At 40.2% G+C, this 11,808-nt stretch overlaps 1 protein-coding gene across 1 annotated transcript; it reads left to right on the plus strand.

The window, feature by feature from the left end:
- Positions 1-1,527: 1,527 nt before the first annotated feature.
- On the plus strand, positions 1,528-11,108 carry LOC139640151 (NLR family CARD domain-containing protein 3-like; the record flags this gene model as incomplete). The annotated part of the gene is made up of 7 exons (XM_071514322.1): positions 1,528-1,699; positions 3,305-3,361; positions 4,414-4,552; positions 5,004-5,108; positions 6,520-6,755; positions 6,845-8,693; positions 10,927-11,108. Coding segments are annotated over 7 exons (2,740 nt in total), but the record flags the coding sequence as incomplete, so codon positions are not given.
- Between the last annotated feature and the right edge of the window lie 700 nt (positions 11,109-11,808).

Below are 11,808 nucleotides of genomic sequence, written 5' to 3' on the forward strand. Positions count from 1 at the left end.
GTCACTATCAGCACCAACAGCCAATCAGATACAACCAGGAAACCAACTTTTTAATGTTTTATTGACTATGGACCGTTGAAGTCTCTCTCTCTCTCTCTTTCTCTCTCTCCCCCCTCTCTCTCTGTCTATCTCTCTGCCTGTCTCTCTCTCTCTCTCTCTCTCTCCACCTCTCTCACCCCCCCCTCTCTCTCTCTCTGTCTCTCTCTCTTCCCCCTCTCTCTCCCTCCCTCCCTCCCCCCTCTCTCTCCCCCCCTCTCTCTCTCCACCTCTCTCACCCCCCCTCTCTCTCTCTCTCCCCCTCTCTCCCTCCCCCTCTATCTCTCTCTCTCTCTCTCCCCCCCCTCTCTCTCTGTCTCTGTTTCTCTCTCTCTCTCTCAGTCTCTCTCTCTCCCCCTCTCCCTCCCTCCCTCCCCCTCTCTCTCTGTCTCTCTCTCTCTCCCCTCTCTCCTCCCCCTCTATCTCTCTCTCTCTCTCTCCCCCCCCTCTCTCTCTGTCTCTGTTTCTCTCTCTCTCTCTCAGTCTCTCTCTCTCCCCCCCTCTCCCTCCCTCCCTCCCCCTCTCTCTCTGTCTCTCTCTCTCTCCACCTCTCTCACCCCCCCCCCCTCTCTCTCTGTCTCTGTTCTCTCTCTCTCTCTCTCTCTCTCTCTCTCTCTCTCTCTCTCTCTCTCTCTCTCTCTCTCTCTCTCTCTCTGTGTCTACGTGAGCTTGGTCAGATACATCTTCCAATACAAGGAAGTAGCCTGCAGCTCTGAATTCAACACAAGTTTGTCTGATATAAATCTGTTAAATAGCGTCTGGACAGTAAATAGTTACACTTGGATTTAAAAAACAAAACAAAAACACGTTTTTAGTAGGAAGCTGCAGGGGAAACAACCCTGTGTTAAACTGGTTTGGATAGAAAACCAGTCTGTAGTGGAGAGACAAGCCCATCCACCTGCTGGTTCCACATGACCGCTGCAGTTCTCTCCATCGCCACTAGATGTCGCCAAACAGCTAACGACAGAGCGGATTGAAAATGAGAGCGAATTACTGTAAAACTTTTTCTTTTTTTTTTTTAAATTCTGTTTATTCATTTTCCATATTCACAGTATAACAAAACATAACATAACATAAACATAAAACCAGTGCCATAATAAGATATATTTCATCTTACACATCATACACACCGCTTCTCCCTCCCACACAGAGACAGGTCCTCCAGCATCACTCCCACCCCACAAAGTATATATATACGGAGATATATATATATATAAAAAAAAAAAAAGAAAGTAAAATAGTTAGTAAATTAATTAGATTCCATGTGAGTCATCCATGGATCCCAATTCTTATGGAACAGCTGTGGGCTGCCTCTCATGGCACAGGTGATTTTGAGCGAATTAAAACTTGAAACGCTTCTTAGAGAAATAAGCAGTGGTGAAAAAAAAAAAGTAGATTGACCTACTCAAGTTTCCTTTGCTGATATTTTACTGAAGTAGAAGTAAAAGCACTGGTGTAAAAATCTCCTTAACTCTACTTTTCTCCCAATAGGTGAATATCTGGACACGTGCTTGGAGACACACTGGAGGAGTTCGTGTCCCCGGTCGCGGTTCGGTTCGGTTCAGCTCAGTTCAGTTCAGTTCGGTTCGGTTCGGTTCAGTTCACCTCGCGCTGCCACAGGACAAAGGCGCGAGGGGCAAACTGACCGGCCGGCAGGCTCAGCGTGAAGCGAGGGGCAGATGACGTCACGACAGGCTGTTTCCTCGTTCAGAAACGTCAGAGTGGAAGAACAAGACTTCTGCACGCTTATAGGTCAGAAGTTTTGCTTTCGACTTTGATGATTTTTTTTATTTTTTTACCTCTAGCACCTTAGCAAAAGATAGTAGTCAAGTGTGCGGATCTTCCTACAGATTCTCATTCAGAAACGCGAAATATCTGTAAAGTATAAGCGGTAAGGTTTTCTCCACTCCTTTGGATCATTTGCATATTGCATAGCCGTTCTCTTTATTGTAAACATTGTTTTTAGAAAAGTGCTATACAAATAAAGTTATTATTATTATTATTATTATTATTATTATTATTATTATTATTATTATTATTATTATTATATTTTGAAAGAGATTAAAAAAAAAAATACCACCTGCTCACAATGTTAACTGATTCATTTCTCATTCGGCTCGTTATAAGCGTTCAGGTTTTTTCCACTCCTACCTGCTTTGGATATTTGTGTATTGTGAAAGTGATTCACATAGCCTAGCTTACATCTCATGTAAAAAAACATGAGAAAATCATGTAATAAACTGTTGCATTACTAAATTACACTGGAGGTTAATCAGGTAAATAGGTTACTTTTTATTTTATTTATCTTTTTTATTTAGTCATCTATTCATGTAGTCATTCTCCTTGGTTTATTTTTTTTATTTATTTGTTGAATTATTTATTATTCTTTTTCTTTCTCCCCATATTTCCTACAGCATATTTCTCTCCGTTCAAACCTTTCTTTCATACTTTGATTCTTTTACAGTCAGCCTTTAATAGATCTCAGTCAGTATGCGTTCCCACCTCTTTAAGTTACAGGCTGGTTGATTGAAGGTAAACAAAAAAACAGCGTAATGTTGCTTTGGGCAGAAAAAAATGGACCCCAGTGTAAACCATGAAGTTATTACTGAGCCATCATTAGAGTTTTGAAGACTAATATTTGATTCAAAACACTAAGAGAAAACGGTGAAACTGGTCAGTGGGTTCAGGAAACAGGCTGCAGTAGCAGAGTTTCTCCACTAGATGGCAGAAGAGCTTTATTCTTGTCAGGTTTACACTTGCAGCTCAGTTGGTTTGGAGACTACAGGTCAATATTTAGTTAGGGATGTGCCTTTGAAACATTTATATCATTTTTGATCTAGTTTCCCCCATTTTTTTAAGTTATGACTGACATTAAATGATAACCTTTGTTATGTTTGTTCACTTTGTTAGTGTTACAGATCTCTTCATTGATAACAGGTTTTTATCTTGAGTTAAAACCAAACTAAACTCAAAGAACCATTGAGGTTGCCCTCATTTACAATGATGTCGAGTTGTGAGTCAACTTCAAGGATACTAAAAGTAAACAGATATAAACTTAAATGAACTATTCCAGTCCCATCAAGTATACTGGTAGCATACTTTGAGTTAACTTTAAATGTACTTACAAGTATACTTTTATAAACTAGAAAGTGCTCCAATTTACTCCCAAAGAGAAACAAATATACATATAAGTATATTTATAGTTCCCCAAATTTATATGTATACAAACTGGTGAGTGAAAGTGAAAGTTTGACACCGGTCAGTTCAGGCTCCATTTTGAGACACAGAGCAGAGCAGGAGCAGGAAAACAGACGGCTGAGGCAGGGTGAGTGGTTTTTTATTTGTATTTATTTTTGATTATTCATGTATGTACACAGGTCTCTCTCAAAAATGAGATCTCGATCTCAATGGGACTTACCTGTTTAAATAAAGGAATCAATCATTATTACTGTAAAGGTCTCTGAGTCAGTTGTCTCCCTGTGGACTGTAGAGGGAATAAGAGTCAGAATGAACTGAACAGTTTATCACTGATTCATCTGTGGATACAAAGTCCTGATTGGCTGTTTAATACACACTGTTTTTAATTAGACATGTTTAAAAAAAAAAACAAGGTGACTCTAACTTACCAAGTGTCTAAGTTTACTTTAGTACTTTACTAAAGTATACTAAAAGTATACTAAATTTGGGGAACTATAAATATACACATGAGTATCCTTTTTGTCATTCTTTGGGACTAAATTGGCCCACTTTTAGTTTATAAAAGTATAATTGTAAGTATTTTTTATAGTTAACTCATAGTACACTACCAGTATACTTGATGGGATTGAAATAGTTCATTTAAGTTTATATCTGTATACTTTTAATATCCTTTAAGTTGACTCACACAAATACTAAAAGTGTACTAAACTGAAGTCACATGTGCATATCTGTGTGTGTGTGTGTGTGTGTGTGTGTGTGTGTGTGCGTCCATGCATGTGTGTGTGTCTAGGGGTAATGATTTACCTGTCAGACGATGAATAAAAGAATGAATCGACAAATCGACTGTAGAGGGAATAAGAGTCTATAAGTATAATATATATCTATAAGTATTCTCAAGTGTATAAAGGTATATCAAGTGTATAATATATTTTTTTGTTTAAAATAAGCACACTAAAAGTTCACTGAAGTAAACTTCTTGTTTCCTCCCCTCTCCATTTCCTGCAAATGTCTTCTGGCATTTTAGACTTTAGACTGAAGTCAGAGAAACACCTGTATTGATTAGCTCTTCTGTCTCGCCTGAAGTCACATGTGCATATCTGTGTGTGTGTGTGTGTGTGTGTGTGTGTGTGTGTGTGTGTGTCTCCAGTGTTTCTGTTTCACCTCTCAGACTGACTGAAGTCCAGAAGATGAGTGTTTGTGTGGAGGAAGAGGAGGGCAGAGCAGAGTCTCCAGTACCCAGCTGTCTGTCTATGAAGAGTGACCACTCCAAAGATATTCCTCTAGTCTTCAGTAATGAACCTGGACCTTCAGACACAAAGTAAGAGGACTGTTATACTGCAAGCCTACCTGATGGAATATTATTGAATGAGATTGTATTCATGAAGCAGAGATAGTAGTGCAGATATGAAGGAAAGAGAAAAATAATTGCTCACTGCTCTGCAATACAGCTGTTCAACCAAAATGGATCTTCATCTGGATTATGTCAGCCAGAAACGATGAAGGTGTTTTTGCAGCAAAACACCTGAGAACTTTCATGTTGGAATTTAAACTCAGAGAAAATATTCACACACCTGTGTCCTAAATTCAGCACATATTGTCTTCTTTAGGATTTGGATATGAACATAACTAACTGTTCATCTTAGCAACTCCAGATGGAGGAACCAGATGGGCAGAAAAAGTCACAGTGTGCAACATCACATGCATTGTTGTCTTTACTAGAACTAATGATATGTATGAAACATTTATATTTCCAGATGTGACTACAACAGGCAGAGAGCAGAGTCTCCAGCACCCAGCTGTCTGTCTATGAAGACTGACCGGTCTAAAGAGAGACCTCCAGACCTCAGTAATGAACCTGGACCTTCAGACACAAGGTAAGAGGACTGGTTAAACTGGAAGTCTACCCGATGGAACATGATTAAATGATGATGAAGGAAAAATGTTCTGTTTCATTACACACTATGAGAGGATTGTATTCATGAAGCAAAGCTCATAGTGCAGATATCAAGGAAAGACACTGGAAAGAGAAAAATAACTGCTCACTGCTCTGCAATACAGCTGTTGAACCAAAATGGATCTTCATCATGTCAACCAGAAACTATGAAGGTGTTTTTGCAGCTAAATACTTTACAACTTGCATGTTGGAATTTACACAAAGAAAATATTCACACACCTGTTTTCTAAATTTGAATTCACAATAAAGATTTACAGATGTACAAGTCAAAATCACACCAGCCTTGTTTAGTCGATTCAAACTGAACAGAGATTAGTTATTAGAGATTAGAATTAGTTAGAATTAGATAAGATTGTCTGATTGCAGAGTCTTCCTTGAAATGTCTGTATTATTAAATTATTTATTATTATTTTATTCTTGACAGATGTTCATATGCGTAATCTTCTACAGTGGTGTGAAAGCGCCCTAATAGAAGCTGCAAACTTGATTAACAATATTTTGTCACATTTTTGTCTTGGATATATTTTTCTTGGACAACTCTTTCTCAAATTAGCTGTGACAACCTCTCAGATGTCGTCTTGCCCATCACCAATGTTGCATCTGCCCGCTCTCAGTTTTTGTACAATTGTTGTGGAGCATTTGGAAAAATGATTTGTAGATACTAAAATGCAACAAAGTAAACTTCCACTATGGTTCAGACCAAAGAAAATCAGTTATAGGTGAGATTGCATCCTTAGTCCCGCCCTCCTCATCTTGATGATGTCATCCATCCTGAGGCTGAGGTAAGCGGCACCGCGAAACCTCCACAGGTGTTGAAGAAGCAGACAGAGAACACATGTTCACCTTGTTCTTGAACGTTTAGCTTCGCTTTTCTTTTCTTCTGGTTTCCTCCATTGTTGTTGATGCTGTTGTTGCTGTGACTTCCTGCTCTGTGGCCGCTTTCCTCAAGTTGACAGCCACAGCCAGCTCACTGCTGGCCACGCCCACGCCCCAGTATGTCCCAACATCAGTTTCAGTAAAGTTGATGACTGCATGCTGTATGTATTGAGACTAGCATTCATTAATGACAATTACATATGAAATGAACCAGAAAAAATGCTACAGTGTTGCATTCATCCATGATCGCCACAGTGACATTTATTTATAACATACAACTATGGGGAGAGAAATGTGAAAAACACTTTACATGTTGTGGCAGCATGATGCTCTCTGACCATCTAGGTCAGGGTTTTTCTGTTCATCTAGATAGGAAGCGCAAAATCTTGATATTTAGTTTACAATTTCAACAAAGGTTTTAGTTAAAACTAAAACTCTACTCTCCATCTCCACAGAGAGAGGAAGAGGAGTCATGGTGTTGTGAAGGAGCAGCTGTCCTGGTGTGCGTTGTGTCAGGAGGTCCTGAGTGATCCAGTCTCTACCAGCTGTGGACACTGGTTCTGCAGACAGTGCATCACCTCATACGGGGACCAGTCTGGTTCATCAGGAGACTCCGCCTGTCCCCAGTGTGGAGAAAGATCCAGAACAAGACCTGGACTGCAGACACCCAGTCAAACCAGCATCGCTGAAAGTAAGACTGGGGTCTGTCTACTATTTTTCTAAAACCAGGAAACAATAGCATATTTATTAAACACTTTCTTCTTCCTTCATCTCTTCCAGCGGACAGCGGTCTGCTGGAGGTTTTAGACGAGCATAAGATCAGTCTGAGAAGGAGATGTGAATTTGTGGTAGAAGGAACTGCTGAAGCAGGAACTGGAACCCCCCTCAACAGGATCTACACTGAGCTCTACATCACAGAGGGACAGAGTGAAGAGGTTAATACCCAACATGAGGTGTGGCAGCTGGAGACAGCATCCAAGATGAAGACCCTCCATGACACTCCAATCAAGTGCCATGAAATCTTTAAACTCTTACCTGGCCAAGAGACACACATCAGAGTAGTTCTGACGAAGGGTGTTGCTGGCATTGGAAAAACCTTCTCAGTGCAGAAGTTCACTCTGGACTGGGCAGAGGGCTTGGAAAATCAAGATGTCAGTCTTGTGATTCTGCTTTCGTTCCGGGAGCTGAACTTGATCAAAGATGAGCAGTACAGTCTTCTCATGCTGCTCCATGTTTTCCATCCAACATTACAGACGGTCACAGCAGAGAAGCTCTCTGTCTGTAAAGTTGTGTTCATCTTTGATGGTCTGGATGAAAGCAGACTTTTATTGGATTTCCAGAACAATGAGGTTGTCTCTGATGTCACACAGACATCATCAGTAGACGTGCTGTTGACAAACCTCATCGAGGGGAATCTGCTTCCCTCGGCTCTCCTCTGGATAACTTCCCGACCTGCAGCAGCCAATCAGATCCCTCCTATATGTGTTGACAGGGTAACAGAAGTACGAGGGTTCACTGACCCCCAGAAGGAGGAGTACTTCAGGAGGAGATCCAGTGATGAGGAGCTGTCCAGCAGAATCATCTCACACATCAAGGCATCCAGGAGCCTCTACATCATGTGCCACATCCCAGTCTTCTGTTGGATCACTGCTACAGTTCTGGAGCACATGTTGACTACAGACCAGAGAGGAGAGCTGCCCAAGACCCTGACTGAGATGTACTCACACTTCCTGCTGGTTCAGACAAAGAGGAAGAAGCAGAAGTATGATGAGAAACATGAGATGAGTCAACAGGAGCTGCTGGAGACTGATAGGGAAGTTCTTCTGAAGCTGGGGCGGCTGGCGTTTGAACTTCTGAAGAAAGGCAACCTCATGTTCTACCAAGAAGACCTGGAGGAGTGTGGTCTTGATGTCAGAGAGGCCTTGGTGTTCTCAGGAGTGTGCACAGAGATCTTCAAAAGAGAGTGTGTGCTCTTCCAGAGAACGGTCTACTGCTTTGTTCATCTGAGCATTCAGGAGTTTCTCGCTGCAGTCTACATGTTCCACTGTTACACAAACAGGAACACAAAGGTATTGGACACATTCCTGGCAGACAGGGGTAGCAATAGTAGCAGTGACTCATCCCTGGATTATCGTGTCTTTGGTAGGTATGGCAGCAGTGACCCATCCCTGGACGTCTTCCTGAGGAAAGCCATGGACAAAGCCCTGAGGAGTAAAAACGGCCACCTGGACCTCTTTGTCCGCTTCCTTCATGGCCTCTCACTGGAGTCCAACCAGAATGTCTTAGGAGGCCTGCTGGGTCAGACTGAGAGCAGTCCAGAGAAAATCCAGACAGCCATCAACAACCTGAAGAAGATGAACACCTCCAATCTCTCTCCTGACAGAAGCATCAACATCTTCCACTGTCTGATGGAGATGAACGACCAGTCAGTACATCAGGAGATCCAAGAGTTCCTGAAGTCAAAGAACAGATCAGAGAAGAAACTCTCTGAGATCCACTGCTCAGCTCTGGCCTACATGCTGCAGATGTCAGAGGAGGTTCTGGATGTGTTGGACCTGAAGGAGTACAACACAACAGTGGGGGGACGACAGAGACTGATCCCAGCTGTGAGGAACTGCAGAGAGGCTCGGTTAGTCCTGTTGTGAATATCAACATTATACAACAGTGTAGAGCGACCTTCATACCTAGACCATTAGAATTACAATAAAGATATGGAGTTCCTCTAACATACACACTATAAAATTGTTGTTCTACATAGCAGTGGCACACAGTGTTGGGTGTAACGCATTACTGTGTAACGTGCTACTGTAATCACATTACTTTTTCCAGTAACAGAGTAAAGTAAAGCATTACTGTTCCAATTTCATAGATTACATTAGATTAGATTTGATTAAATTAGATTAGATTAGATTAGATTAGCCTTTACAAAAGTAATCAAATTACAGTTACTGATCAAACAGATAGATTGTTACTTGCGTTACATTCTTTTGCCTCTTTAACCTCTTTATTGGTGTAATATCTATGAAAGATTCCTCTCATCTTATCCTGCCTTCAAGTCGGAAATATCAGAAATACAGTAAAGCCAACAAAGTGGTAAATACTCTGACTCTGCTGTCAGTAGGAGCTGTTGCACCTTTCCAATAGGCCAGTGTGCTTGTGGGGGGTCTATCATCATCATCTTTACTTCATTGATTTGATGTATTTCCTGTTGAAACAGGATAATGAGGTGGGACATAACGCGGGGAGGGACTATTCAAACCAATATGGAATATCAATCAGGTAGAGAAAGGCACTTTTATTTGATGGAATCTGAGATGGTTGGTTGGAATTTTTATTTATGTATACTGGAGTTCACCATTAAAGATACTCTGTTTTGTAGGAAGTAAAAGTAATGGGAGTTAATTTCATGGGGACTTTAAAAAGTTTTGAAAAAGGACATTTTATCACAACAGACAACAGTATTTCCAGTGGATAGTGTCTACATTACAGTTAGTATCACATGATGTGGTTGTTTTTTTTGTGGTTTTTATTTGTCATGTAATTGTTTATTGTTTATTGTGGATCCCCATTAGTTGACGCACAAGTGACAGACTACTCTTCCTGGGGTCCATTTTAAAATATCAACACAAAACAGTAATGCCTGTGTTTTACCAGAATTTGAAATTACCTGCCTGAGGAGCTTAGTCTAAAATCTTTTCGTTCTTCTTTCTTTCTTTTCTGCTTGGTTCAAAATTCTTCAAATTCTATAATACAAATTATTATTATTATTATTATTATTATTATTATTATTATTAGTAGTAGTAGTATTATCATGAATAATAATAATAACAATAATAATAATAATAATAATAATAGTAGTAGTAGTAGTATGTTGTATACATTTCTATTGGTATGCTTAGTCTCAGCTCTACTTTGATAAACACTCATTACACATTACAATGAGTGATTATCAAAGAGAAATGAGTGCTTATCAAAGAGAGGCGGCATTGTTTATCAAAGCAGAGTGATTTCCGTCATTTTGGAGTTTTTTAAAAACATTAAAAAATCTTCTTTTCATGAACCACAAGTCAGAAGGACACCAAATTTGGTGTGCAGGTTTATTGGACTTGCCTTTAATTTGTTTGAAAGTAGCAGTAGCTAAGGAATTGGTCCAAAAATGGCGCAGTTATTGACCAATGGATTTTTCAACTTTGGCACAAAAAGTTCAAATGATTGTAAAAACATGCCACAGTAATCAATCAACTTGAAATATGTCAGAATGGTCAGAAACATCATATTAAAATGACCTGTCAAACCACATAATGTTATGTTTAGATTTGAGGAAATTACTGCACTTTGAAGTTGTTGGTATAATATGATGATAACAAAGACTAAATTTCCCATAATTCCTTGTGTTTTCCTGTATTTTAGCCAATAATTCGTCCATACATCGATAACTTTTTGTCCATTTTGGCATATAGATAGTCCTGGTCAACCTACTGGGATACAAAAATGGCACAGATTGGCCCATAGGGGGTGCTAAATAAGGTCCCAAAGTCTAAGGCTCAGCCCCGCTCTCCGTGTGAAACATGGTACACTTATGTAGCTGATCATGCTGAACGATTTTGCCTCTAGGACCCATAAGGTCTGCTTATACATTTTTTCTGGCATTTTGGATTTTTTGAAAACCTTCAAAAATCTTCTTCTCATGAACTGCAAGTCAATATGACACCAAATTTGGTATGCAAGCTTCTTGGACTTGCCTTTACTTTGAAAGTAGCTAAGGAATCAGTCAAAAAATGGCACAGTTGTTAACCAATGCAGTGGAACCCGTTCCATTGCTACCATGCAGCTATATTTTCACATTAAATCTGTAATTACAGACTTTCTGGCTGCAGACTCTCAGAGACTCACTGTGAAGTCCTGGCCTCAGCACTGAAGTCCAACCCCTCCCATCTGAGAGAGCTGGACCTGAGTAACAACTATCTGCAGGATTCAGGAGTGAAGCTGCTGTCTGCTGGACTGGAGAGTCCACACTGTAGACTGGACAGACTGAGGTCAGACAGTATATTTTAATTATGTGCTGACAAATATGAATATTGTGGCCTGTATAGTTGTTCCATCTGAAATCAGACAGGATTTGGGAGTTTTACAGGCTGAAGTCTCAGATTGTCCTCATATTGTTTTCACACAATCCTTGTGTATTCAAATTAACAATGAACTTTGTTGATGAAATTCTCCATAGTTTTAAAGATACAGGGGTCCAAATTGGCTCCAAAATGACCTCCATGGCAAAACTTTGATGTGACATTGTTGGAGGCAATAAAGGAATTAAAGATCTGATTTTGGTTGTGGTAATTACACAGAATGTATAGAGCACATATTTCACCAAGGTATTGATGAGACTATGGATACACAATGTATTGAAATTATTGTCACTGTTTAAAAGCGGCGCTCTCCCCCTCCCATTCCTGAAAAAATTCTCGTAATGGCGAATCAATGAAGCAAGCGAGTAAACTTGCGAGTAAACTAGTAAACTTGTTAAACTAGTAAACTTGCTACCTGCCTCTTGTCATTGTGGGACATGTGACCTTCAGCAGGAGAAAAATCTGGCAAAACGAGACTGGTAACTGGCGACACTTCTCCGTAGGTCCAGTTAGCTTAGCTATTAGCCTTTATGCATGGTCCTTCGCTAGTTTTGTCCTTAGGGGCCTCAGTAGTCCAGCAGCTTTGCTGTGCTTTAGTTACAAATGTGTTGCAGTTTC

The sequence above is a fragment of the Centroberyx affinis genome, unplaced genomic scaffold (assembly GCF_046629955.1).
Source record: "Centroberyx affinis isolate AG114_WGS23_722 - 3 ecotype Tasmania unplaced genomic scaffold, CSIRO-AGI_Caff_v1 ptg008487l_1, whole genome shotgun sequence".
Lineage (NCBI taxonomy): Eukaryota > Metazoa > Chordata > Actinopteri > Beryciformes > Berycidae > Centroberyx > Centroberyx affinis.